At 42.9% G+C, this 27,204-nt stretch overlaps 1 protein-coding gene across 2 annotated transcripts; it reads left to right on the forward strand.

The window, feature by feature from the left end:
- Nucleotides 1-26,751, forward strand: LOC103563421 (solute carrier family 28 member 3-like). Of its 2 annotated transcripts, XM_070590795.1 has the most exons (17): nucleotides 1-409; nucleotides 6,054-6,202; nucleotides 6,969-7,060; nucleotides 7,755-7,944; nucleotides 9,012-9,156; nucleotides 10,412-10,525; nucleotides 11,142-11,219; nucleotides 13,289-13,369; nucleotides 14,739-14,819; nucleotides 16,754-16,879; nucleotides 18,022-18,152; nucleotides 20,079-20,247; nucleotides 20,649-20,846; nucleotides 23,862-23,943; nucleotides 24,677-24,775; nucleotides 25,001-25,121; nucleotides 26,003-26,751. In XM_070590795.1, exons 2-17 carry the CDS (start codon nucleotides 6,111-6,113, stop codon nucleotides 26,127-26,129), a joined length of 1,926 nt encoding a protein of 641 aa, XP_070446896.1. In that variant the 5' UTR covers nucleotides 1-409; nucleotides 6,054-6,110; the 3' UTR covers nucleotides 26,130-26,751. The 2 variants fall into 2 exon arrangements, with proteins under 2 accessions (XP_070446896.1, XP_070446895.1); XM_070590794.1 differs by lacking the exon at nucleotides 26,003-26,751 and having other exon boundaries at nucleotides 25,001-25,408.
- Nucleotides 26,752-27,204: the final 453 nt, after the last annotated feature.

Consider the following 27,204-nt stretch of genomic DNA (forward strand, 5'->3'; position numbering starts at 1 on the left):
GACAGAAGGAGTTGGTCTCTAGACTCAGAGTCTGAGTCTTATCTTATAACTGTGGTACAAGGCTGGGTTAGGTCCCTGAAGTCTGAGTCTTAACTGCTGAGCCATCTGGAGCAAAGTGGTGGGCACACCCAACAGAGGATCCTCGTATGCCTCTGTTTCCTCAACAGATGAACTTCCAGGCCTCTGGGATCTCTCTGTCTCAGTTTCCTTACCAGCCATCCTTGGGGAAAGTCAACGCTCCTGTTCTTCTTTCCCCCTCACTTCCTGCTGGAGAGGTTCCGTCGGCCTCTCCTCTCCCAGGTCGGACCTTCCTGGGGTCCTTAGTCTCCTTAACCGTCCTCCTTCGAAAGGGTGCCTTTGGTTTTGCTGGTGGAAGAAACAAGGCTCAGAACTTGAGAAGACCTCTGTGGTGAGTCACGGAACTCGTGCATGACAGGGGCCAAGGTACTTGCTCTCCCAGCACTTGGCTCAATTTTTGTTTTACTGGATATTGGATCTGTCAGGGATTTTTATTGTTTTTCTCTTTGCACTAACCTTTTACAAGAGGACTGGCTAAAAATGATGGGCTTTATGTAAAATGATTGCACCTCTTTTGCCTAATTATATTTTAAATTATACTGGGGGGATTGTGAGCACATATAAATCCACCCTTCAGGCAATATTAATTAACCACGCTAAGTGAAACCTCTCCTTAAATTGCCCAAAATGGGGCAAGATCAGTTGACTGAAACCGCTGTATTTGCATTCAGAATTGGAGACAAAGCCAGCTATAAAAAATTAAAAACCAATGGGAAGCCTATTTTATTTTATTTTATTTTTTTGGTGAGGAAGATTGTCCCTGAGCCAACATCTGCACCACTATTCCTCTGTTTCATATGTGGGATGCCACGAAAGCGTGGCTTGAGGAGCAGTGTGTAGGTCCACACCTGGGAACCACACTCTTGAACCACGAGCCACCAAAGCAGATTGTGTGAACTTAACCACTACACCACTGGGCCAGACATGCCTATTTTGATTTTTGAGGCTTCCAAACATGTTCAAAAATCCCATACTTCCTCTTTAAGAAAAAATAACTACATAAACAAACGTGCTAGGGAAAGGACATCCAATCTGCTGCTCCTCCCTCCTCTCTTGCTGGGCTCCCCGACTTCAGCTTCGCCAAAATTCCAGATCTGACACTAAGCAAGTGAAAATAGGTAAACTTTTAAAATATTTTTAAAATTGTAATGGCCATTTTGGGGAAACTTTGTTCTAGAAAAGTCCACTTTAAAAGAAAGCATTCCAAACCTCTCACAGTGGCATGCATTCTTTGATTAATACACAGATGCTGCTTACAGATAAAATGACTTTAAAAGCAGCTATAAAACAGGATCCTTAGAGCAAAAAGAAAAAAAAATCTTTAAGACAAATCTTTAGCCATCTGAAGAGGTCACAACTTGGATCCCACATTCTTTTAAATTTTGTGCCTGAGACATGGCTGAAATTTTTAAAAATCTCTGTTTCTGATTGTCTACGTGTCTCTGTGTATGTGTCCAGACGGTGTCATTTCTAAAGAGAACTCTATTTAATTGACTTAAAATAAGCGCTTATATAAATTATTTCTAAATGTGATAAAAACTAGCCCAGATTTCTCTCAAGTTGACTTGATCTAAAAGGATCTTTGGTAAATAAAAGCTTGTTGAAGTTTGTTGGTTTAATTAAAGTAGACATGTCCTCAGAGTTGTCAACATAGGATTTAATGGAAACACACAACCTTCATGAGTCAAACAAACTTGTGTTGTCTCTGTTACAGAATTTGTCAACAAAAGTAATAACTTAAAATAATAGCAAATTTTGTGTGATAATTCATAAAGTTTTTATAGGTAATCTAAACAATCTTTGGAAACAGGTAAACTAAACAGATGTAAAAAGGTAAAAGCTTTGGGGAGAACTTTTAACAATAATCATGTGTTCTAATATATGTACATACAAGAACATAAAATGATGGCGAACTGCTCTGGTGTCACATTAAGACATTGTGAGTAACCTGGACGTGATTGTTAAAAACAAATGGCTTAAATGTGAGGTAAGAGTTTATGGATAGACATTTAACAATAATTATATTTTATAACATATGTATTTAGGATAACTTCCAAAATCTTTTTGGTAAGTTAAAACTTTTAAGTTTTACTCGATTAAATTAAATGATAAAAATTCATTAAATAGCAAGATAATTTCTAAGGAAGATAAAATATCACATAAAAGTTAATCTACTTCTGGCTTCTTATTACAAAAGATGCTCAAGTCTATTAGTAAACTCGTCCTGTATTTTATTAAAAGATTATACTATGAAGGAGCATGTTTCTAAAAATTATAAAAGTGTTTATAAATATACCAGGCTACAGAATACTAATGCAAAAGACAATATGTAATTACTTACCTCTTAGTTTTCACAAACAAAATCAAAGTCTGTAAGGGCTAAAATTCTGATTAATACATGTGATTAACGCTACTAAAAGTTGGGCCTGGCCCCATGGCCGAGTGATTAAAGTTCCCCGCTCTTTGCTTTGGTGGCCCAGGTTCTTGGGTTTGGATCCCGGGCATGGACCCACTCCACTCACCAGCCACACTGTGGAGGTGTCGCACATACAAAAAGTGGAGGAAGATTGGCACAGATGTAGCACAGGGCGAATCTTACCAGCAAAATAAGTTACCAAAAGTTAATAAGGGAAACGTCTTTGTATTCAAGGAAAGTAAAAGGTATGTTTTCAGGAAAGAAGACATAAAGAATAGAGATATTTTTACTTGTTTCATCAAAAAGATAAGTTTCTCTTATAGTACTAGGAAAAAAAGGAGGAAGACATGGAAAAATTCTAAATGTAAGAAGCAAGTGACAAAAGGTTTGTGAAAGTAAAAACCCCAAGAAAAGAGTTTTATACATAGTTGACTAAGATTAAAATAAATTCAATTAAATAAATGAGTTTCTGTATCAAAAGCAAAAGCAAGTTAAGAAATTAGAAATTTGGCTTTCTCTCTCTTAAAAGGATAATCTTAAAGTTTGGTCCACTCTTGATAAAGAGATTATGAAAGGTTCTTTTTTTTTTTTTTTTTTTTTTTTTTTTACTTTTGAGTGAGTCTACTTACAACACAGACAATCTATGTTTGGTTAAAATAATTTGCTATGCTCAAGGAAGCTGAGGTCTCTCTATTAGGGTTTTCTTTTTAAACTATTGCACTCTCTCTGTTTGCCTGTGACATTTTCTGTTGTCACCTTGATTAAATGGATAATAAAATATCATTTCCTATTTGACCAACTGTTTTAAAACCTTTTGATATTTTTTGACAAATTTCCCCAAGCTTCAAACACTAAGTAAAGCCTTTCTTTTGAGGGGTTTCCAGTGGGGCCCTGAGGACTTCTCAAAGAATTTGTTCTCTTTATTTTGTGAGGAAGATTGGCCCTGAGCTATCATCTTGTTGCCAGTCTTCCTCTGTATACTTGAGGAAGATTGTTGCTGAGCTAACATCTTTGCCAATCTTCCCCTATTTTATGTGGGGTGCCACTACAGCATGGCTTGGTGAGCAGTGCTAGGTCCAAACCCAGGAACTGAATCTGTGAACCCCAGGCCGCCAAAGCGGAGCGTGCACATTTAACCATGATGCACTGGGCCAGCCCCTGTTTTCTCTTTCTATAAAGGGGGCAATATTAGACTAGTTAGGCTTATTTGTTGTATTAAATTACACAAAAATTGTCAAATAAATAAGAATAAACCTTCTTAGATTGTATCAGGTGGGTAAATGTTACTGATATAAGTGGTTCTTGATACCTGTTTCACATCTCAAAGTGCTCCAGATATCTGTATGAAACTCCAAAAATTGACAATAGGGCCTGATACCAGTTCTGTGCAGTTAGTGGAGGTAGCCTTCAGGGTGCTCAACACCCAAGACATGACAGAAGAAATGAGAGATGACCAAGAGATGAAGAGGCGAGCAACTCTGCTCTTGATGGCTCTCCAGTCTGCTCAAGGTCACCCAAGGGAGAAGAAGAAGACGCCAAGGGTGATTGACCCTGACCACCACCACAGGTCCAGCAGCCACCAATGAAGTTGGGGCCTAATCAGTGTGCAACTATAGACAAGAAGGGCATGGGGATTGTTCGAACCAACCCGAGAGAGGGAAGAGATCAGACAAGACCAAGCCATGGCAACTGCCCATGACTACAGATGAGATTTGATGGGGCCATGGAGCTCCAAGGTTGGCTCCAGGCAACTAGATCTTCATCTCCAGGTAACCTTAGCAGTGGGAGAAGAGCATGTTGAATTTTTGCTCGATACTGGGGCCACATTCCTGGTATTAAATACCCTAAAGGGAAACCTTTCAAAAAAGAAAATGTGATAGACAAGGAGTATCAGTAGGGAAGAGACCAGGTTTCTGGAGCCCTTGGCCTGTGAAATGAGATCAAAAACATTAAGATGTTCTGTTCTATATATACCAGAATGCCCTGTTCCTCTCCTCAGGAGGAAGATGTTATCAAAACTAGGGGCCTCAATACGGTTGGAACAAGACAAAATAGAAATCCAAGTTCCCAAAAATCAGGAGGTCGAGTTCATGCCTTGTTAAAAAACACACCAGTACCTGAAAAGGAAGAAATCCCCCAAACATTCTAGGTTGAGTCAACTCAGAGATATGGACACAAGGACAAATTGGACAGGCAGTCACTGCCATACCTGTAAATGTGGTCTTAAAGCAAATAGGCCACTGGCCTCTCACATAACTATGCCCCCTAAAGTCAGAAGCCATAAGAAAAATCCTTCCTGGAATTGACAAATTTTTAAAACAAGGAATAATCAGGCCATGTAGATACCCATGTAACACTCCCTTTTTACCCATTAAAAAGCTGGGGAAAAGGGAGTACAGATTTGTTGAAGACCTTAGAGCCCTCAACAAAACAGTCTAAGACCCACATCCTGTAGGACCTAATCCTTGCACCTGCTGGCTAATCCCCCTGGGACAGCATGTTTCATACAGCACTAGATTTAAAAGATGCTTTTGAATGGGAGGACCTAGACTCCCACCAGAAACAACAATGCTGCTGGGCTGTCTTCCCCCAAGGATTTAAAAACTCCCCTGCAATTTTTTGGGGGAAATCCTGTGCTGAGATTTAAGGGAATTAAAATTAAAACAAAGGACTGTGTTACAGTATGTGGATGGCATCCTAGCAGCCAGTCCTTGTAAGAAAATCTCTGATGAGAGCATAGTGACCTTGTTAAACTTCTTGGCCAGTAAGGAATATAAATTTTCTAAAGGAAAAACACTGATATCTAAACAAACTGTAAAGTACTTGGGGTTTATTATTTCAAAAGGGCAGCACTGCCTTCCTCAAGAGAAGAAAATGGTAATATATCAACTTCTCCATCAAGGACACGTAGGCAGCTATGAGGATTCTTGAGATGGCTGGGTTCTGCCACATGTGGATCCCTAATTTGGGTTGATTGCTAAGCCTTTCTATGACAAATTACAGGGGCCAGAAATGGACCCCTTTGAATGGAATAAGCTATGTGACCAAGCCTTCAATAAGCTTAGAAACTTCCAAATAGAAGCACCTGCACTGGCCTTACCAGACCTGAGCAAACCATCTGAATTGTACCTTCATGAAGGACAAGGAATAATTCTGGAAAGATTAGCCCAAATGTTGGGACCCTTAAAGAGAGTGATAGCCTGTGTCTCAAAACAGCTAGACACCATCGCGAAAAGATGGCCCCCATGCCTGAGAGCTGTGACTGCCACCTGCCTGTTAATCAAAGATGTGAACAACTTAGAGCTATGCCTGGTGACCCACAGACTTACCTTAGACCAGCAGGAAAAATTCTACTCCTCTACTACCCCCATGACAACACTCATGCTCAGGAAGAAGTAGTTACAAAAGATGGACCTTTGCCCCATGCCCTCAAGAATGAGGAGCAGGATAAAGGTAGAGGAAGGATTCTGTCACCAGCCAAGGACTCCAACCCGCTTCACTTGTCCTGCCTAAACTCTAACCTTTTGTGTTTGACCTAATTCTCTTGTCTTCTTGAAAGGTGCAGATGTTCTTCTTTCCAACAACTTTGGCGTCTTGACCTTATGTGGTTTCAGCTATGCCTGAGGAAGAAGCTGTAACTGACAACCGCCCGGGACCCAATAGCTCTGAACCTGACCAGACCAACAGGAACGACACCTACGCAGACAGGTGGGGAGTTGTGCTAAAGTAATCTGCCCTCATTAACATCGTAAATTCTCCTCTGGGAGGGAAAGAGCAGCCATTTTTAGATCACATGATGCACATAAATGCTTGATTTCAAACCACACATGTGCAAGCTTCAGCCCACATCTACATGCGATGATAAAACTTCCCCTTTGAATATTCATTCCGAACCCCAAATAAAGGTACCAACCTCCCTGTGCTCAGGGAGCCATGGCTTTGTGAATTATTCCCTATGGTCTCCATTTTCTTTCCTGCCTGCCGCAAACAAAGTTTCTGCTTTGTGTGACAACTACTTCTGGTGTAGGTTGATTAACTTGCCAAGTAGGGGACACATGTTTAGTCTGGAAACATACCCACCATAAACACACCCCATACTCATAACGAAACTCTGGACAGAAGCAAAGACCTGCCAACAATTATAGAACTCTCTGAGAAAGTTATGTTACAACCTATTGATTAATAGCTCTCAAATCCACAAAATCCTACTTTACCTTCAAGCACCCAGTAAAGTCTGTCAGCCTCCCACTAAAAAGTATGGTGAGTGAGGACAGGGAACCACCAGCTTTCTCAAACTTTGTGGAACCAGAAGGGATGACAGTTCATTGGATTTTTTTTTCTTTTAAATCTCGACATTTAAGGACAGTGGCTTAAAAGCAAGTGAAGGGCCTCATAGTCCAGGGAGAAACACTCTTGCCTTATGACTTATTTTCAGCTTTTGGTTAGTCCTCCATCTTCCCTGCTCCATTTCCAGGCATCTGGAAAGGAAGTATGGTGCAGTTTGGGATTTTTATCGAAAACACAAAACCAGCCTTTGGTACATCTTCCGGAGCATCTTATTAGCAGGTAAGTAACAAAGGGGGATGAGATAGAAGTGTCTCTTTTTGCAGATCCCCCAAATGTTAGCTGTACTTGCCACCTACAAAAGCAAGTGGCAGCCACATTTAACCTGCAGACCATGTTTGCTGACCATTAACAGGAAACCTTGTCGTTCTTATCCTACAACCTCCTCTTCAAAAGTAGCCCCCTTGGTAATTGCCCCACCCTTCCCCTTTCCTGAAGAGATCCCGGGACACTTAGAGATTGTTGGTGGGCTTGTTTTCCTACTCAAGCTTAGGCCAAATCTGAGCTGCAAACCAGGAGAATCAATACCTGTCGTCAGTGGTTGCTTCAACGCCTGGCCTTTCTCTGATGGAAGCTCACCCGCCAAGTCTGAATGCCAGAAAAAAGTGGTTAGTACTGAGTGAGAGGCCCGGTGATAAAGCATCAGGATTCAAGAACTCAGAAGGTTCTATGAGAGGAGAAGACCTAGCACACTGTCCTCCTAGTGTTCATGGTGAGACTGTTAGGGACTTAATTGTAAAAATAACAGAAGCTCCCAAAATCCACTACTTATAATCAGAGGAGCCCACAGCCCTATCACGAGCTCTCCTGCTTTCAATGCTCTCGTGACTGAACCTACCCTTGGCAGAGCCGATTGGTGCTGTAGCTGGTCTCCAGCTGGTGCTGATGGTCCCCATCTGTGTCTGCTTCCTGGCAGGTTACCTGGCTATAGTAATCGCTGCATGTGCACTCAACTTTCACCGAGCCCTTCCTCTCTTTGTGATCACCGTGGCTGCCATCTTCTTTGTGGTCTGGGATCACTTTATGGCCAAATATGAGCATCAAATCGAAGAGCTCCTGTCTCCTGGCAGAAGGCTTCTGGACAGCCATTGGTCCTGGCTGAAGTGGTAAATGCAGTTGGTTCTCTTACAGCCAATGAGGGGGAGCTTAGTCTTTTCAAAAACTCTTCCAAAACTGTGTTCTGAAATTGCTTCCTCATTTAGGGGATATTGAAGGTAGAGACAACCTAGTGAATAATCTGTTAAAATGCGTTCCTTTTACAAACAGGAAATCAAGGCCTGAATAAGGTAATGATTCATTCAAGATGTGTTCAAATGTCCCTACAAACTGCCTTAATTTCAACTGCCACTAAATGATAAGATGTTCTCCAAAGGATGGGATGGTTCTCACTTGGGGAGGTGACCCTCTGCTCTAGGCATGAAGCTGGCCCCCTTGGAAGGAAGGGTCTGTGAATTATTAAAGCCAACCCTCTCCTACAGGAGCCCATGGCCTGCAGGTGACCACTCAGGGCGTTTCTCACAGCCTCTCTCTGTGGGACTTCTTCTCCCTCCAGGTGGCCCTGCTGGGTAGGACCCAGGACCCACTCTCCCCAGCATGGCCCAACTGGGATCTACCAAGAACCTTCACACATCCTTGGCCTAATAAACCCGGGTTGTGCAATACCAACACAGCACCCTTTCTGGTTCTGCCATCCAAGCCGTGAGTCAGCCTTGTCATGCCCACCTGATTCCCCAGGGAGTTGAATCCACTCTAAAGTTCGACTTGGTTTTCTGGGGCTCAGGTGCCGGCTCTCCCTTAAAGGGAAAAAAGTAACACCTCAGCCATCTTCCAAAATGGAGATGAGGACTCCCCATAGATCTCTCAAAGAAATCACTAGACTTCTCTCCAAACATCCTTTCTTCTCTCTGACCCCTTTATATTATCCTTGAAGGGCCCAAGAGTTGCGGAATGAGGGGGACACATTGCTTAATGTTTTGGCTATTTGCCTTTATAGCCACAACAAAAGAGGGTCTGTTGCAATTTCTAAAAGCATAACTTCTGGTGCCAGAGTGTGTTACTCTTAATATTTTTTGTTTGTTAGTTTCAACCTGATTATGATTTTCAAGCTAGCACGTGAATGCAACAAACGTTGCCACAAATACAACAAATGATGCCTCCTTTCTGGTTCTCTCAGGGTGATTTGGAGCTCTCTGATCCTGGGAGTTGTTTTCTGGCTGATCTTTGACACCGCCAAATTGGGCCAACAGCAGCTGGTGTCCTTCGGTGGGCTCATAATGTTTGTTATCCTGATGTTTTTATTTTCCAAGCACCCAACCAAAGTAAGTATCAATTTGATCATTTTTTGTTTTTTTCTCTCTTTTTTTCTCATGTGTAAATTGCTCAAAATAATGAGTGTGAGAGAATTTAACTTTTATTCAGTATTTTTCTTACCTTGCTTTGATATTTTGAGTGGCTAGGGGTCCCTTCTTCCTGAACGTTCATAGAACTGTCACTTTCTCATTGGTCATTCTCAGTAATTTTCCAGTTACACAATCAGTGAGATGTTCTGTCCTGTCAAGTAAAACTTCTACTCGTGTCCCCTCCTCTCCCCATAAAACACACATTCAAAGAAAACTCATCCATTTTGACCCAGATTTCCCCTGGCCAGTAAATAATCTAACATTCTACCATTGGATTCTGCAGTTTGTCAAATTTCCAATTGCAATTTTGGCTATTTTACTCCAAAACTCTGTCCTTAAACAGTTTTATTCACATTGAATTCCAGCCTCATCCCTGTTCTGTCAGTCGGTAACCCAACACATGGGCAAAAATTCTGACACATCGATTGTTCACAAATGACTCATAATGGCAAACCTTGGAAGACTTTACTGGCTGAAAGCTTCACTCCTCAAAAAAAGCATTAGTCAGAGACCAAAGCAACCTGATGTGATCCAAATTCTTTGCCCTGTGAACATCTCTGCTGTGTTCTATGCCTCCAATCTCATAGTTCTTTGCAGGCCGCTCCTCTCTGCACCAAAAATGAAAGCAGCTGAATGTCCATGACTCTGCTCTCCCTGGGTCTGCATTACAGATAATTGGTTCCTTTTACAGCGAAATGAGAGCCCCTCCATAGAGTGGAATTTCTTTCACTTAATTCACTTACAGTTTGTCAGATCAACACACCTAGGACACACAGAGAAGTCATGTTCTGCCTCTTCGTCATCTAGACAGGGGAAATAATTATATGTATTGAATATTTACAGCATGACCATCAAGGCTAGATCCTCGCTCCTTATGGCCCTGCTAAAACTCCTCTTTGGGTCTGAGTTGTTTTATCGTGACATCATGGTTACAGACTCCCCTGAGAGTGAAGGCTTCAAACTCGGGTTTAGAAAGAGGGAATACAACCCTGAGATTTCTGCATATGAGTCTATCAAGGGACTCTCTGCTTGTGACTGCTTGGGCCTCACAGAGAAGGTGGGTTACAGGCCACATGTGAGAAGCTTCCAAGGAAACCGTGATCCTCTGGGCGTTTATGCTGAGGTCAGCATTCATCCTCTAACAAGATACGTCTCTTTCCATCTTTCTCCATAGGTTCGCTGGAGGCCTGTCTTTGGGGGAATTGGGTTACAGTTTCTTCTTGGGCTCATAATACTAAGGACTGGCCCTGGATTTATGGCCTTTCAGTGGTTGGGAAAACAAGTTCAGGTAAGTTGGGTTCAAAAGAATATCTTACTTTTATAGTGCTTCTAACATTTGAATATAATCCTTAAGATATGTCAAAAATAGGCTTATTTATCTCCATGAGTTGACTTAAACTTTAATTTTATAGCATGAGTTAGACAATTTTATGTAGAAAATGTTAATCTGTCCAGTTCATTGATATTATTGTTGCCCCTCACCCATACCATCCACTACATCTCTCCCCTATCCCGGTTGCCCCCTTCATCCTGCCCAAGGGGTGTCACAATTCTAAGATGGTTCCACAAACAGTGAGACAGGCTTTCTTTTCAGCTAGTGGTCAGCAGTGCCACCTATGTGCCATCTATTGCTTCTGGAGCAAATTACCACACCCAGCTTAATTTTCAGCACCCTAGAGTCAGATTGAATGTTAGAAATGCCAGGAAATCTGTGTGCAGTTATAGTTCAAAACTTCACTTCCATGCCACCCACTGGAGGGAGAAATGCTGAGAAAACTAACTCTCCAAGTCTATCCAACAAGTGAGCTGGGTCCTCACCCTCCGCAGAGCCTGGTGGGTCCTGGGAACCGTAACCACCGCTTCAGTGGTTATGATGATCTGCTCTTGCCCTTTCTTTATCTCAGACCTTCCTGGAGCACACTGACGCTGGTGCTTCCTTCGTCTTTGGTGAGAACTACACAGACCACTACTTGGCATTTAAGGTAAAACCAAACCCTTTTCTATGGAGTCACATCATTTTCAGTAACTTCTTAGTCTTTGTAGATGTTCAGATAGAACCCAACTACTGGAAATCAGGTGTATAGCTGCTGGGCATGTCATAGGTGGACAGCACACCACTGTCCTTCCTCATTGCAATTTTATCTGAAGTCATTGGAATGTAAATGTTTTAATTTGTTACTATAGCATTGAGGGAAACATCTAGAGGACACAGAAATGTTCAAATACTTTTGGAGGGCTTGTAGTGTTGTCTGAGATACTTCTGAAAAACCTTTGGGGTAACAGTATCTGAGATTTCAGGGAAAAGATCATTAGGTACCTGGCCGTGAACAGGCATATGGCCACTAATGGCTTCCGGATCCAGGATCAGTGACAGGTGCACCCTCAGGAAACCCTCAGTCCCAGGCCAACCAGGACACCTGGTCACCCACATCAGCCTCTGTCCTTCCAGAACCATCCTCGTGCTAAACGGTTCCCATTTTCCTTCAGCACAGCCTTTGCCTAGGGAGGCCTGGGGGCTGGGCCTTCTCCCAGCCAAAGAGGGATGTTATATTACAGGGGAAAGGCAACCTGGCCCCTGCCCGGGCCTCATCGATTCCCCCCTGGGGTTCCCACAAGCCCCAGGAAGTCACTGTCCTCTGGGAAGTCCCTACAGATTCCTGTCGATGAGTCAGAAAGATGCATTTGGCTTTTTCCTCGGCTTTCCTTTACATGGTGTATTATTGTTCCTACACTTCTAAACTGTCTTCTCATTTACAGACTCCAAATTTACCTCCAGATTACCCCAGTTTCAGTTAGGCCAACTGTTAGACTCTATATTTTTTCAACTACTGATTTGATGATTTGGTGCTGAGATAACTAAGCCATCTCTGAAAGGTCAAGTGTTTACAAATTAAGATGGAAATATGCTCATATCGTGATCTGAATCCAGAATGGTAAAAGATAAAGTCACAAAGAAGGCGTGACTTGCTGCCCAGACTGCACCAGTGTCTCAGCCCTCCCTCCCGCTCCCCCCAGGGCAGTAGCCTCCATCCTCTCTGCCAGCACAGAATCCCTGTGGGCACATTCGAGAGATGAGCCCCTTCAACTCCCTGATACTTTCAGGAAGGCTCTGCCTGCCCATTAAAGCCAAGAAAGCACATAAGTGCGTGAGCTCTGAATGATGGCACAGAAAGTCTTTTAAAAGATAGTATTAATAGAATTTCCTAAATTGGATCCTGTACAAATTGTCCTCAGTCATTCTGAGCCTCTGGTGGCAGCTTGTCCCTGGCCATTTAGCTGGGGAGCAGAGGGGAAGGGGTGTGGAGGTGTAGGGGTGGGGAGGGACTGAGACCGCAGCTCTGTGTGGTCTCTGCAGGGGAGACATGGCTCCCTGTAGACACCCAGGCTGCACTGAAGGCACCCAAAGAGCATCAGGAAAATAGGATCTAGGAAAGGACAACCTTTGTGAACACAGAAGTAAGCTGGTTTCCAAAGTTTAACCACTTGTTAGTGATCAAAAGTTTATAAGTAAAATAGTTTTCATTCTAAAAGCTAAAAGAGTGGATCCTTGCTCCATAGGAGGCACTGTGTGTGAGGACCTACCGTGCTCTATCTAATCTGTGCAGCCACTTTGAATAAGGATCTGAGGTTGCTCGCACTTAATCGCGACCCAGGTTACTCTGCTAATAAGTGGCAAAGCTCATGTCTATTTAATATCAGAACAAGAACATCTGCCAGTGGCCTTCAGTTCAATGAGCCTAATTATTACATATTCCCCCAAAATTTTATTCCTTCTCAGAGGCACTAAAGGAAGAAAAGATCCTTATAGCAGAGGGGAAAAAATGTCAACTTTCCTGTGAAATATACTCAAGCTTATTCAGGTCAAATTAGAATAAGAGACTGTAGATGGGGCAGCTGCCTGATAAAGTGTTGCTTAGTTCCAGAGGAGTTTCCAGTATTTTTATGACTTTTCAGGGGGGAAAAGGAGGTAGAAAGAAGGAGACTGATCTGAAACCTACTAATACTCCTGAGGCCAACGTTACCCCATGATTGCTTCCGTCTTCCCCTCCAGTTCCTGCCAATGCTGGTTTTCTTCACGGCTGTCATGTCCATGCTCTACTACCTAGGACTGATGCAGTGGATCATTAGAAAGGTACGGGACCAGAGGGATGGGTGACAGCTGTAGAGCTGATTATTTCAGGGACAAAGTCCTAAATACCTTTAATCCAGAGTTCTCCAAAGTGCCTCTCTCTTCATGCTAAGATCCAACCCCTGCCCCAAGTTATTGGATTCAAACTCAAACATCCTACACGCGTCCCTAGAGGGAAGTCTATCTCAGGGACTTCTGACAGGGCTTTGACTTGCAACCCACTGATATCTACGTGACACCTTAGCAGTTACTTCTTTAGCCACAGAATTGACTCCCACAGGTCCCACACCTGCCAGGGAAAACAGCACTGTCCTCCATCTTTGCGACGACCCTGTGCCTTATGCAGAGTCACTGCTTATCCGCAGGAGTTTCCAAAAGGGGGCACTCTGGTCTGCAAGCTGATAGGGAATCAGAGCAAGAAGGGGAAGCTGCTTTTCGCTCCTCAGGGAATTTTATAATGACACAGATTTTTTTTTTTAAGTCTAAAAAGTTAATCTCATTCCTGCTGCCTCAGCAGCTGTCAGTCCTACCATTACATGTTAGACCAGAAATCTATGAAACACGTAAGCTGGTTTGAAGGCACCTGAGAGTGAGGCTGTGCCCACAGGGTTTGGGCACAGGCCAGCCCTCCTTTGATCTCTGTCAATAAATAAAATGAAGAGAGAGAGAGAACCAGAATACCAGCAGAATTCACAATTTCAGCAAGAGCACCAGGGCCCGCAATTTTCCAATTGTAGACTTAAGCATTCAGAATTACTGTGCCCATGTCTAAGGAGAAAGAATGCCACAGGAAGTCCCCATCCTGAGGTGGGCACCACAGTCTCCGGTTGGAAGGGCCACTATGAAAGTGGGACCATAAGCCGTGTTTGACTGAGAGTTAAGTAGAAAAGGCCAGATGTCAACTACACTCCACTACTTATTAGCTGGGTGGTTTTTGACAAAACAGTTAAACTCTTCTGTGCCTCAATTTCATCTTCTGTCAAATGGGCATAATTATAGGACCTCCCTCAAAGGGTTATTGTGAGGATTAAAGCATTACTCAGATCAAGGGCTCAAAATTGCCTGGAATGCAGTAAGCCTGCCGTGACTGTCAGCAGTTATTATAACTTATGACTTGTCCACAACGTTTCAGTAGAAATTCATTCGTATGATGTTGAAAGTATGTACAATGACTCAGACTTACCCCTCAAATAGGAGGGTGTGATTGCCCTGCTCTAAGGACGAGGTAAGATGTCCTCACAGTTAGCACATTGCTGGCCTGCCCACAGTTGTTGAAGGCCTCAGCGTTTTCCTGCAAAGACTTTTATCCCTACTTTGAAGTTTTGTGTGTACAAATAGCTCTTCACTGACTTTGTCCCTTGTCCCCTTTTAGATTGGATGGCTCATGCTGGTTACTATGGGATCATCTCCTGTTGAATCTGTAGTTGCAGCCGGTGGTATATTTGTTGGATATGTAAGTGGTAATATCAAAAAGAAAAACAAACACCTGCTAAAGTGGATATGCTTTCCAGAAAGCCAAATAAAAAAATATGATAGTTTTATTTCTTTTAGTGTAGAGGGAAGACTGTTAAAATAAGGACCCCTCAACATTGACAAAGTCCAGATTCCAGAGGAGAGATAAAGAGAGAGAGAGAGATATCCCTTCCAAGATTCTCAGTGCACGAATGCGGCATTGGGGTTATGGAAATTTGGTGGAGAGGATGAAAGATGAAAGAGGCATTTTGTCAAAGCATCAGACTTCTCATGCATAGATTCTCAACCTATCTTTTCTGAATTTATAGAGTTGTTGAGGCCTCTGGACCACCCTTCAGAGGCGAGCAGCTCATTCACTCACATGGAGTTACCCACTATCTCGAGCCTGCAAACCTGTAACAGGCAGCCTCACCTGCTCTAGTGTAAAGCTGGGGCAATGAGAGAGACCAGGAAAGGCTCCCACCAACAACCGTGTAGCTGTATAGATTCCTGAGTTCATTCTCAACTTGTCTGAACTGGCCAACAGTCTGTCTTTGCTGAGCCTGAGGAACAATGCTGATGAGCAAAAGCATTTTCACTCCCTGATCCATCTCATGGTTAGATGCTCTTTTGCCTGAAGTCCATTTAAGCAAAGAAATCTGATTCAAAAGGAGTATCTCTCAAAACAGCGGCATTCCTAAGGGGTGGATGAGTGAGAAGTAGTAATAATCATCCTCATCACTCTGCACATGGAGCTTCAGGCAGAATGGAGTCACATACCAAGGAAACCAAGTGTGAGTGCTCACCAGCATGGCTGCCCAAGGAAGTTGGATTTGAAGCAAAAATAGTCACCCAGAAAAACACATGGCCCCAGATCCTAGGCTTACGACTGCTCCAGGCAGCTGAACCTTCTTCTCGACCAGCCCAGCTTACTAACCTGGGGCACAGGCTTCAGAGCAGGGTCCATACTTCCTTCCCTAGGAATTGAAATTATTATAATTACAGTCGTAAGATCTCTCAGGACTAATTAGGGCACCATCTTGAGTTGATTACTCCTACCTGTGGGGTAAGAGGGATCATGTACTGAATTTCTATTCAGTCCATAAATTGACACTCAACACATTCACTCTTACAGAACAATTAGAAATAATGAGGGGAGAATTGTAAAACTGCACACATGCTCATTTTGATACCTAATAAGCTAAAAGTTCAGCTATTATTTATGAAGAGCCCCAGGCTGCAGGCTGCCTGCCCTCCTTGAGGGGACTCGAGCCTTTACAGCTACATTCTACCTGATTCCTTTCCACCCAAGGGGAAAAAGAGGTCTCTGATTCTCAGTTAGGAAAAGACCTCTTGGCACCTGTCCTCGCTATTTCTTTTCTGCTTGTGTCTCTATTTCCCTGTGGTGTCAGCAAAGAGGTTTAAGGTCTGTCGAGATGAAGCTGGAAGATGGGAAGTCACAGAGGCTTGGGAATCACCAGTTCTCAAGGCCAGGCCACTGGGCAGAGTTACTTAGCCAATGGTGTTCCAACCTTAGAAAAGTGTCCCCAGCCAGTAAAGTCCAGTCCCAGGTTAAGTGGGGGCCATATGTGAATTGGCCTTGCACGCTCCACAAACTTGCGCATGATTCTGTCCACACATTCCTTTAGAGTTCAAATGACCCAGACATCTACACCCTAGGTGTTCTCAAAATCAAGCATGTCTCAGAACCACCTGGAAGACCTGTTAAAACAGGATTGCTGGCCCCACCCCCAGAGGTTCTGATTCAGTAAGTCTGAGAATTTGCATGTCTAAGGAGTTCCCAGGTGATGCTGATGGAGCTGGTCTGAGGTGTTCTCTTAGAAACACTGCTTTAGAGGATGGAATTTTGAGTAGATTGGCATACCCTCCTAAGACTTAAAGGGAACGCTTAATCTGGTCACTGTTCGTTTCCAGACAGAGTCTCCAAAGCTGGTCCGACCGTATATACAACACGCCACCAAGTCTGAACTCCATGCAGTCATGACCACTGGGTTCGCTACCATGGCTGGAGATGTCTTAGGCATATACATTTCTTTTGGGGTAAGAATATTTGGGCATCAATTTATGGAAAATACAAGCTCTTCTTTGTTTGCTGTTGTCATTTCTTTTTTTTTCTTTGCCGTTGCTTCTGGATAAGGAGGCCAAAAGAGTCTCCTTTTTACTCTATGGCTGGTCACAGTTCCTTTGGCATTTGAATGGAGTCCCCAAAGGAGCTTTGGGGCTTCACTTTTATATCCTTGCCACCTAAATGTGAATCATATCCAAACAGGGCAGAATACAATCATATTTTGAGGCTACTTTGGCTGAAAATATAAATATGTAAAAAAAAAAAACCCTATTACACTAGTAAAGGCAATCTAAACTAGAGGTCAGCAAAGCATGACCCATGGGCCAATTCTAGATCACTGCTCTTCTCTTGTAACTGAATTTATACTGGAAACCAGCTACTCCTATTTGTTTCTCTATGGCAGCTTTCATGCTACAGAGTTGAGAAGCTCTGTCACTGGATCCCCAGATGACCCACTCTCCACCACTGTGGGAACACCGCCTGCAGAAATGTGCTGGGTGGAATGGGAGTTGGGGTGGGGTGCCTATTCTGGAATTCTGAAAAGATAGGGAAGAGAATCCAGAGACAATAACGGTGTGGGGAGGGGAGGGAAAAGAGTTTAAGTAGACCTGCAGTGAGGAGAGCAGAGATGCTCACAGATCACAGGGACTCTGCATAAAGGAGTGTTACATAAAGGCACAATCTTTCGGAAGAGCACAAGGAAGACAGAGAGGGTTGTATCCATGCCTGCAGCCCCAGACATCCCCATCTAAATCGAGGATGTAATGAAATATGGGCTTTAGGGACTGTTTGAAAATTCCAAAAGCAACAGAGAGGTAGAGAAATCTTCTTTGAAAGTTCCTACAGCACAAGATTCATTCTCTTCTAAAATAATCAGACTTTGGTTTTGTGCCTCTCTCCAGGGGTGTGGTCAATTCTCACAAATTCCTCCCTCTGACTCTCACGATGATGCCAACTTGGCTGCCTGAGCTCCTCCAAGCCTCCTAAGAAACATTGTTTTCTGGCATAGACACAATCCTGCCCTTCTCTTCCCTCGTAAGGTTTTTGGGACATTCTTTCTGAACACAACAGAAAAGCAAAACCTAAGTGGGCCTTCTTTCTCCTAAAATCACAGATTTCACCTGTGCACTTATTAAGTACTTTAATTATGTCAGCGCCCATGTCATTGGCTGTGGCTAAACTCTTTTGGCCTGAGACAGAAACACCTAAAACAACCATCAGGGATGCCATGAAAATGGAAATGGGGTAAGTGAGATACATTCACCTCATTAACGACTATACCTGCTGGGGGGAGAGGAGGGCGGCGGGTCTACTTTCAAAAAACAGCAAAAAATTGACAAAAGGACCATAATGAATTATGTGATTAAAGTGAATTTAATTTCCCAATGACTATTAGACTTCACTCCAAAAAATCTTGTTTCAACATTTGAAAATCATTTTTTTTAACTGAAGTATACTTGACATACATTATTAGCTTCAGGAGTACAATACAGTATTCACCATTTATATACATTATGAAATGATGACTATGGCAAGTCTGGTAACCATCTGTCAGCATACAAAGTTGTTACCATATTATTGACTATATTCTTTATGCTGTACATTACATCCCCATGGCTTATTTATTTTGTAACTAGAAACTTGTATTTCTTAATCCCCTTCACCTTTTTCACCCACCTCCCTTCTCTCCAGTGACTACCACTTTGTTCTCTATGAGTTTGTTTCTGTTTTGTTGTTTATTCATTTTTTAGGTTCCACATATAAATGAAATCATACAGTATTTGTCTTTCTCTGTCTGACTTATTTCACTTAGCATAATACCCTCTAGGTCTATCCATGTTGTTGCCAATGGCAAGATTTCATTTTTTATGGCAGAGTAATATTCCATTGTATAGATATACCACATCTTCTTTATCCATTCATCTATGGATGGGCACTTAGGTTGATTTCAATATCTTGGCTATTGTAAATAATGCTACAATGAACATAGGAGCGCATATATCTTTTTGAATTAGTGTTTTCATTTTCTTTGAATAAACACTCAGAAGTAGAATTGCTGAATTGTATGGTAGTTCTATTTTTAATTTTTTGAGGAATCTCCATACTGTTTTCCATGTTTGCTGCACCAATTTACATTGCCAAGAATAGTGTACAAGAGTTCCCTTTTCCTCACATCCTTGCCTACACTTATTTCTTGTCTTCTGATAATAGCCATTATGAGAAGTGCATTTCCTTGACTTCAATGTAGATATTTTATTTTAAATATAGTGTAGTGTTCATTTGGCCTTGATTTAAAACTTGCAAAACCACAGGATGACCATTTATGGAAGTGTCTTATATAATAGAGAAAGAAAGCGTGATACAGGTATCCTTAACCCCTCTTCAGTTCATTTTCTTTTGCCCTGTGCAAAACAAAGAGAAAAGGGTGGGAAAGACTAAGAGACTTAGGATGTACAAAAGTATTTCATTAAATAACCTAATCCATCAACTAGCATGTTTCTGAGATTTGCCCCTTGTTTGTATGGAGGTAAAGTCATAACCATGAATGAAAAAGCAGGTTGTCAAAGAATATGTATATGGAATATGTGTGATTCCACTTACAAAGTTAGCAAATGTGTGAACCTACCCAACATATTACTTAGGGACGCAGATATATAGGGAAATTGAAAAGAAAGGGAATGATAAGCAACTTCTAGGGAGCCAGGTACCTCTGAGATTAAAGAGGATGAGATTAAGGAAGGGCACTGAGGGGAAGGGAGACTCAAAGGTGAGAGTGACGTTACATTTCTTAGGTGATGGATATCCAGGCCTTCCTTGAATTATTAGTTCTTATACCACGAATATTTTACAAATATTCTCTGGAAGCTACTTTTAATTAAATATAATTTTTAAAACCTATAATATTTTCATCTTTTCCCAATCTTTAAATTATAAATTTCCCCAATTAAAAGAGTAGTAAAACGGTTAGACACCCATATGCCCATCACATACACTCAGGAATTATAAACTTGTCATGATTTCATGGAATCCAGGTGAGGATTTTGACCAAGGCATGGGCCTGAGTGTCTGTCTCTCCATCCGAATGAGCTCTGATTACCCCATATCTACATCTGTGATGTCCATCTGCTGACAGCTCCTTGTTAATTCTGCCATTCCTACTTTTTGATAAAGTGATTCGAGGAATCTCCTAGAAGCAGCATCACATGGAGCATCCTCATGCATCTTTCTGGTGACTCACATTGCTGTGAATATGATTGCCTTCCTGGCCCTGTTGTCTTTTGTGAATGCAGCCCTGTCCTGGTTTGGAAACATGTTTGACTACCCACAGCTGAGTTTTGAGGTATATTCTATCATATTTGTCCTCCATTTTGTTTCTGCCTGTCTCTGTTTAAAAATAAAATAGGTTTGTGAATTGCCTCCACTAACTGCCTCTAGTGTTCTCTTACACCAGCACAAACCTGTCATGTATCCTCTATCTTCCCACAGCTCTTTCTCTGTCTCTTGTCGCCCTTATTTCTCCATGATACAGTCATTGTCTCCATCCCGAGAATCCAGGTTATTTCAAATGAGCCAATTCCCGCCTTGACTTCTAATGGATGAAGATGGACAAGGAGCGTGTGAAGGGATTTCTATGTCTACAACAGACACGGAGAGGGTGGGAAGAATCTCATCATGAGGGTGAGGCAGAAGAACGGGAGTAAAACACTACTATAATAAAGTATCTATTTTTGGTTTTTGTAGATGATATGCTCCTACATCTTCATGCCCGTTTCCTTCATGATGGGAGTGGACTGGCAAGACTGCTTTATGGTTGCCAAACTCATAGGTTACAAGACATTCTTGACTGAATTAGTGGCCTATGAGCGACTCTCAGAATTGATGTCTTTAAGGAAAGAGGCTGGACCCAAATTTGTGGATGGTGTGCAGCAATATATGTCGGTGAGTAAATAGGTTGATTTTTCAGTGCACTTCTTTGTCACATCTATACACCCATCAAATAGTTACTGGTGACTCTGTTTTTGAGGCCAGGTACTTGGGATAAATCAAATAACAAAACAGATGCCAAATCTCAGAGCTCATGGAGCTCATAATGAACAGAGCACCTCATAAGTCTCAGTTACATTATATTAATAATTGTGTGTGTGTGTGTGTAGAAGCACAGCTAATCCTTAACGCTACGATCATTTGCTGTTGAGCACCATGGATCCAATCCCAGAGTCATATGAGCTGGGACTGGAATCAATCCATCAACAATTATCAAATGCCTTCTGTGTGCAATGCACCTAGGAACTGAGGCCACAGCGTTGAACAAGTGATGAGGCCTCTGCCCTCGTGGGGCTCAGAGTCTAATGATCAGGGAGGTCTCTTCCTTTCAGCTTAAGGGATTCTATGGACTCTGATAAACTGCCTAAATGCAATCTAGTGCCTGGACATCCTAACAAAGTAGTGAGACACAATCGCTGCTCTCCATGTGGATGAGAGAAGAGAAGCAGCGCAGGGTCTGTGGTCTGAACCTTTGAGACAAGCGCCCTAGAACTATGTCAGGACTTCAGGTCAATAGCCTGCAAGGAGATGCTCATGTCCCCTTGGCCTTGGATGGGATAAAGAAGCTCAGGTGAGGCTCTTACTTGGGCCATGTTTGCAGCTGAGTCTCCAACTTCTATTTTCATAAAGAACAGAATTGTCACACATAGAAACTCCCAGGGAAATGGTGAAAATTTCTGACTGCCACCATTACTCCTGGAAACGATCCATTTGGAATTAATGTCCTAGGCACATATTGGGCTTTAAAAGGAAAGGGGAGGGAAAACATGCTGCCCAAGCTTCTAACTGAGATGGCCCACTTCTGAACAGCCCCCACTCTCCAGTCTCCCAAAGACCAAAGATGGACATTTACTCCCACGTGTTACACAAAATAACAGCACACCCCAGGAGAGAGTTGATATGTATGTTCTAATCAGGGCATTTGACCCACACATCTGATGTGCACAGTGGCTCTGTAGGTCTCCTGTTTCTCAAATGTGCATTCTTCAGCTGAGCACACAATGGGGCTTAGCCGAATATCCTCATTGTCTGGTTCCCACCACAAACCAGCTTGCTTCCCTGCAAAAAGTAAACAATAGGCTCAATTAAGTGAAATGGTTTTCATTCCCAACTGCCAGTTGCTGGGAGAAAGTAGTTTTGTTAACAAGCAAAGCAGGCTCAGTTCTGGCAGTGCTGAGCAGGTTTGTGAGCAGGTTAGTAAGAGGAGAGAGACAGGCCAGGAGAGCTGATTCGGATTGGGGTTGAGCCCGACCAGGGGCAGGTGCACAGAGGACATTTAGGAATATGAGCTCAATAGCTTCTGTAGTTGATGACCCACGATGTAAAGGCATTTTGTTTTTCTTCCCAGTTTCTTATTTCTAATCAACAAAATGGGGATGAGTCCCTGCAATTTCTGTTTACCAACCAAGAAGTGGTGGGGGGTGTCCCAGTAGTCTCCTGGAAAAGGTACCATGTGACTGAAATGTAAGATCTGGGTCTACAGGCAAAAACCCCATGTTATCCATTAAATTATGCCCACTGCTGATCTCCATCTGAGGTAAGAGGTCAGAATGTGTATGTTGCACTTTATTACTCCATTTTCTCTTTCTTAAAGATGACACTTTGCATGTTTGTTTGTTTACATGCAATGCATTTCATGGCACAGAACTCAAAAGGTACAAAAAGCTATAGAGGGAAAAGTGAGTCATCCTCCCTATTTCTCTGGCACTAGCTCCTCTCCCTGTGCCATATTATGCTCACTGTCTTTAGCCTTGCTCATTGCTCTTAATAACATATCTCAAATGCCTTTCCATACCAGTGCCTGGGACACAGTATTCTATTTACAAACACACCACAGTTTATTTTAGCCAGTCCCCTGTTGATGAACACTCTTATCGATTTTTTGCTATTGGAAGTAGTGCTACAGTGACTGTCTCTGTACATATGGCATCTTTGCTCATGTGCAGGAGAGCTGTAGGATGTCCTATTAATCTCCTAGTGCAGTTCTTTCCATCACATAGTCTTGCACATTTATGGGCAAAGACAAAGTGGAATCATCCCAGCCTCCTTTCCCTCTTCTTATAAAACCCTACGTGGCCCCATCTGTGCGCCCTCTGCAGATCCCCAGAAAGGAGAAAGAGGACTCTCGAGCACTTCACGCCCTCTCCCTCCCCATGGTCTCCTAATAAGTTGCCTGTTTTTGAAGCCAATTGAACTAAATGAAAAGCACTAGACAGAGCAGGGGACGAGGATGAGCTTTTCCAGAAACAGTGGACTGCTCAAATACTTGAACTATTTCTTCCCTGCCTGCTATATGCACGCTGATTGAAAGCATCAACAAAGGAGTTCTCAGAAACCAGGGAAAGAAGCGGCACTTTCTCAACAAAAACTTACCATGACCACTTGAGTCTTGAATGGCAGCTTTATAAAATCCAGTTAGTGAAAGAAAAAAAAGGCACCACCAGTTTTGAATGTAGCATTGACCTGGTTTGTTCTCTGCACTAAATCATAGATTTTTCAAAATTTGGGGGAAAATAATAATTGCCTCAATTGTGTTGGTGCCTTTGCCAGATTGGGTGTGCCTCCAGTGAACAGTGAAGTACCCTGGCTCTTCCAAGCCTCTGTAGCCAGTTTTTCACCCTGAGAAAGAGCCATCTGGCCTGAGCAGTACCTCTTGACTTCAGAATTGAATTCCAAGTCCTTTGTAGAGAGTCTCTGAATCCATACAGCCCCTTTCTCTCCATTGAAATTCAAGGGGAAATGGATAAAAGAGTCTAGGACACGTGTTTGCAGCAGGTGTTTGACACCGTGCACTGTACACTTATTTGCCAGTATTGATTCTGTCGTTGGAATAGAAAGCCCAGTTAGGGTGTCAGATTTACTAAGCTGGTCACACCATGTATGTATCTGTGTCTTTATGCTTATTTACAGATTCGTTCTGAGACAATTGCCACTTATGCTCTCTGTGGCTTTGGCAGACCCGATGCCCTAGGATTAGCAATCAAGACTCTCAGTAAGTAAAAAGAATATTCTTCAACAACAGGTGTGCTGTAAATGTGCTTCAGATCTCCATGTTGCTCTGTAAGATTATTCACATAAGGAAAAGAAGGCCCTGCAAGAACAGTAAGTTGTTCGGGGTCTATTTGTTATCCCTGCTCTGCAGTGTAGTTCCCTGTGTAGACCCAAGCTAACATCGGGAAGGATCTGCCCAAATGCACAGGTGCCTCTCCAGCCAGGGATGACACATGGCTTTCACTTCACATGCCTATTCCAATAGACTTATAATGGACACTGAAGAAGGATTCTGAGGTCCAATGGAAGGTAAGTGGGAAAACACTGTGATTAGTGAGTGATGTCTGCCGTGGGCACAGATGTGGATGGTGACAGATGAGTTGCAGATGTTTGGGATCCTCCCTTGCATTGCATTTGCCTTGCTGTGCCCTCAACATGCTGTGTGCACCCTTTGGATGAAGCTTAGGACTTGTTTCTTCTGTAGAGAATGGAAAACTCTGGGCCTTTCAGTGTGGACAGGCTTCTTTTTCTCCTGCACCAGAGGACTTCTCTGGACATGGAACTCATCACTAAGCTCTTGAATCTTGAATTTCCCAACTAAGTTTGAATAAAAAAAGCAAAAGTCAGCTGATCCGAGACTCCAGCCCCAGAACAATTCTCAGAGGTTGGGAATTTGGAATTCTAATCAATAAGCCTCAACATTAACCTCTCATATCTGCTTCCATATTTCCCAGCACTTATAGCGTTTTTCAGAAGGGATGATATCACTGCAGTGGCAGTGAGAGCTCTGATTGCAGGAATCATCTCCTCCTTCATGATGGGCTGCATCGCAGGTACTGCTTCCACTCTGTCTGGTGTCCCTGTGCCCACAGCTCTCAGGAGGCAGTGCCTGCAAACTGCACATGCAGCATATGCTGTGCAGAGAGCTGAGAGGCAGAACCGTGTTAAGCATGTCATGAAGTGAAATGTGTGGAGCGTGGTGGACAAGCTAAGAAAAGATGGAGACGTCAGTGACTTCGTGAATTAGTAAAATCAGTGGCGCTCTGTTCCACTTCTAGGCATCCTCTCCAGCACTCCTGTAGACATCAACTGCCATCACACTTTAGAGAACGCCTTCGCCTCTGGCTTACCTCTAAACACAACCGATGTGGTGTCGTGTTGCCAGAGCCTATTGAAAAGGTATTGTATTCTTGATCATAACCTCTTTATATCCATCATTAATTTAAAAATTAGACCTAAAGACCCCTTCTGCTTATTTTTAAACTTCATAACTCTTACTTTATTTAAGTATGAGAACCTCTGTGGCAATTCTAACTGCCTTTCATTTTGACGTTTCTCAGCTAAGACTAGGACCCATAGCCATCTAGTGTTGCTCAAGCATTTCACACGCCCCCGCTGTGTGTTGGGCACTTGGTGTGAATTAGCTCGCTCACACCTTGCAGACGCTGTGTAAGTTAGGCACTGTTGCTTTTTTAAGCGTTATATAAAATCAGGACTTGGGGAGGCTATGTCACTGACCCAAGCAAAATCAATGCAAGCACAGTCAAGATAGAAAGACCAAGAAAATCTGGGTCTTTCTGCTCACAGAACCCATGCCCTTAACTAGTACTGTAGTATTCTAGTACTAGTTACGAGATGCTGCCTCATTTTCAAGCGGATCAAGCAATGCTGGCTGTCCTGGCAACACAGCGATGGTGAAGGGCCATGGTGGATGAGGGGCTGCCAATGCCCCATGCCGGCCACCCCCTCCCTGTACGGCTTCTATTTGCAAAATTAATATCCCCACCCCATCTTCCCTTCTTAATGTGCAGGTGTTTTATAAGGATTAGTTCTATCCTTTCTTTATTTATTCTGGAGGAAATAGGGGGAGTCCTGAGGCCAAACATGATTTGAGAGTCAAAACTATTTCTTTGGCGCCTCTGTCCTTAACCCGCCCTAAGCTGAATGTGGGGAGGAAGTCAGCTCCCTGTCCTATGCTATTTTTAATGTGTCATCTTCTGCTCATCTACACTTTCTGTCTTCTAAGTCTCAGCTAACTCTTTCATTCTACTTTCTACCAGCACTGTTGCCGTGGGTCCTGGGGAGGTCATCCCAGGAGGGTACCACAGCCTGTCTTCTTTGAAGAACTGCTGTGAATTGCTGAAGCCATCAACACTGAACTGCACTTGGATCCCTGATCAACTCTGAGCTCAGCTACTTCTCCAACAGAACTCTAAGTACAGATGCTGAACTTTCTGCTTCTGGGAGAAAAATAAAAGCTATTCTCCACAGATTGGTGTTTCCATCATGGAGTCAGCTTTAACTGGAAAGAAGAAAAACAGGAGTGAACCCTTCACATCTAGGGCATCTTCCTCCCCTCCTCAGCCCCTTCCCCGCTGCGAACTGCTATAGTGTCCCGAAGTGAGGTGTTTTCTCCAGTCTCCAAAATGTCTTCTGACCTTAGAATTTCAGGACATTTAACCAGAACACAGGTATAAATCACAGCTCACAACAACTGGGCTTTGACTCGGCCCTACTCATTAGTGTGAATCTCTAAGTAGTCAAGAGTGACCCACTTTAAAAACATCTCAAGTGAGGTCTCTGTGCATTCACCCTGGCTGAGCTGAAATAGCCTAACAGGGAATCTCAAGTGGAGGAGGACCAGTCACATATCACCCACTCATCACCTGCCCTGAGGAAGTCCTGCAGAAATCAAGCATCCTTCAGGAGAGCGCCTAGACCAGTCCAAAGCTGTTTTAAATCCCGTGTGCTTTGAGTTTTATCAGTCAGCTTATGGTGAACTGTGCTGCAATAACAAATAATTCACAAACCCTGGTGGCTTACAAGTTTATTTTTGCCATATTATGTGTTTATTCAGGGTCAACTTTGGCCATACTCTAGGTTGTCTTTATTTCCAGGACCCAGGCTAAAGGAGCAGCCCTATGTGGGGCATGTTGGTCTTATGGGAGAGGGAAATGAAAGGTGGGGACCACATGATGGCTCTTAAAACTTTTGCTAGGAAATGACACCATTCACTTCCACTACATTCCATTATCCAAAGATAGTCATGTGACAAGCATGAGTCAATGGCCATTGATGTTTTATCCTGTCATAGGGAGGGATAGCAAATATTTTGAAGAAATAATATCATATACCACATGGGTACATAATATCCATGTCTCCCTTCAAGAAATCAACCTGTTATAGGGCATAACTGTAAGCCTATTCATGTGCGAATTTGGTTATGTTCCTGGTGACAAGACTGGAAAATGGTGCTAGTCTT

This window comes from Equus przewalskii, chromosome 22, assembly GCF_037783145.1.
Source record: "Equus przewalskii isolate Varuska chromosome 22, EquPr2, whole genome shotgun sequence".
Taxonomy (NCBI): domain Eukaryota; kingdom Metazoa; phylum Chordata; class Mammalia; order Perissodactyla; family Equidae; genus Equus; species Equus przewalskii.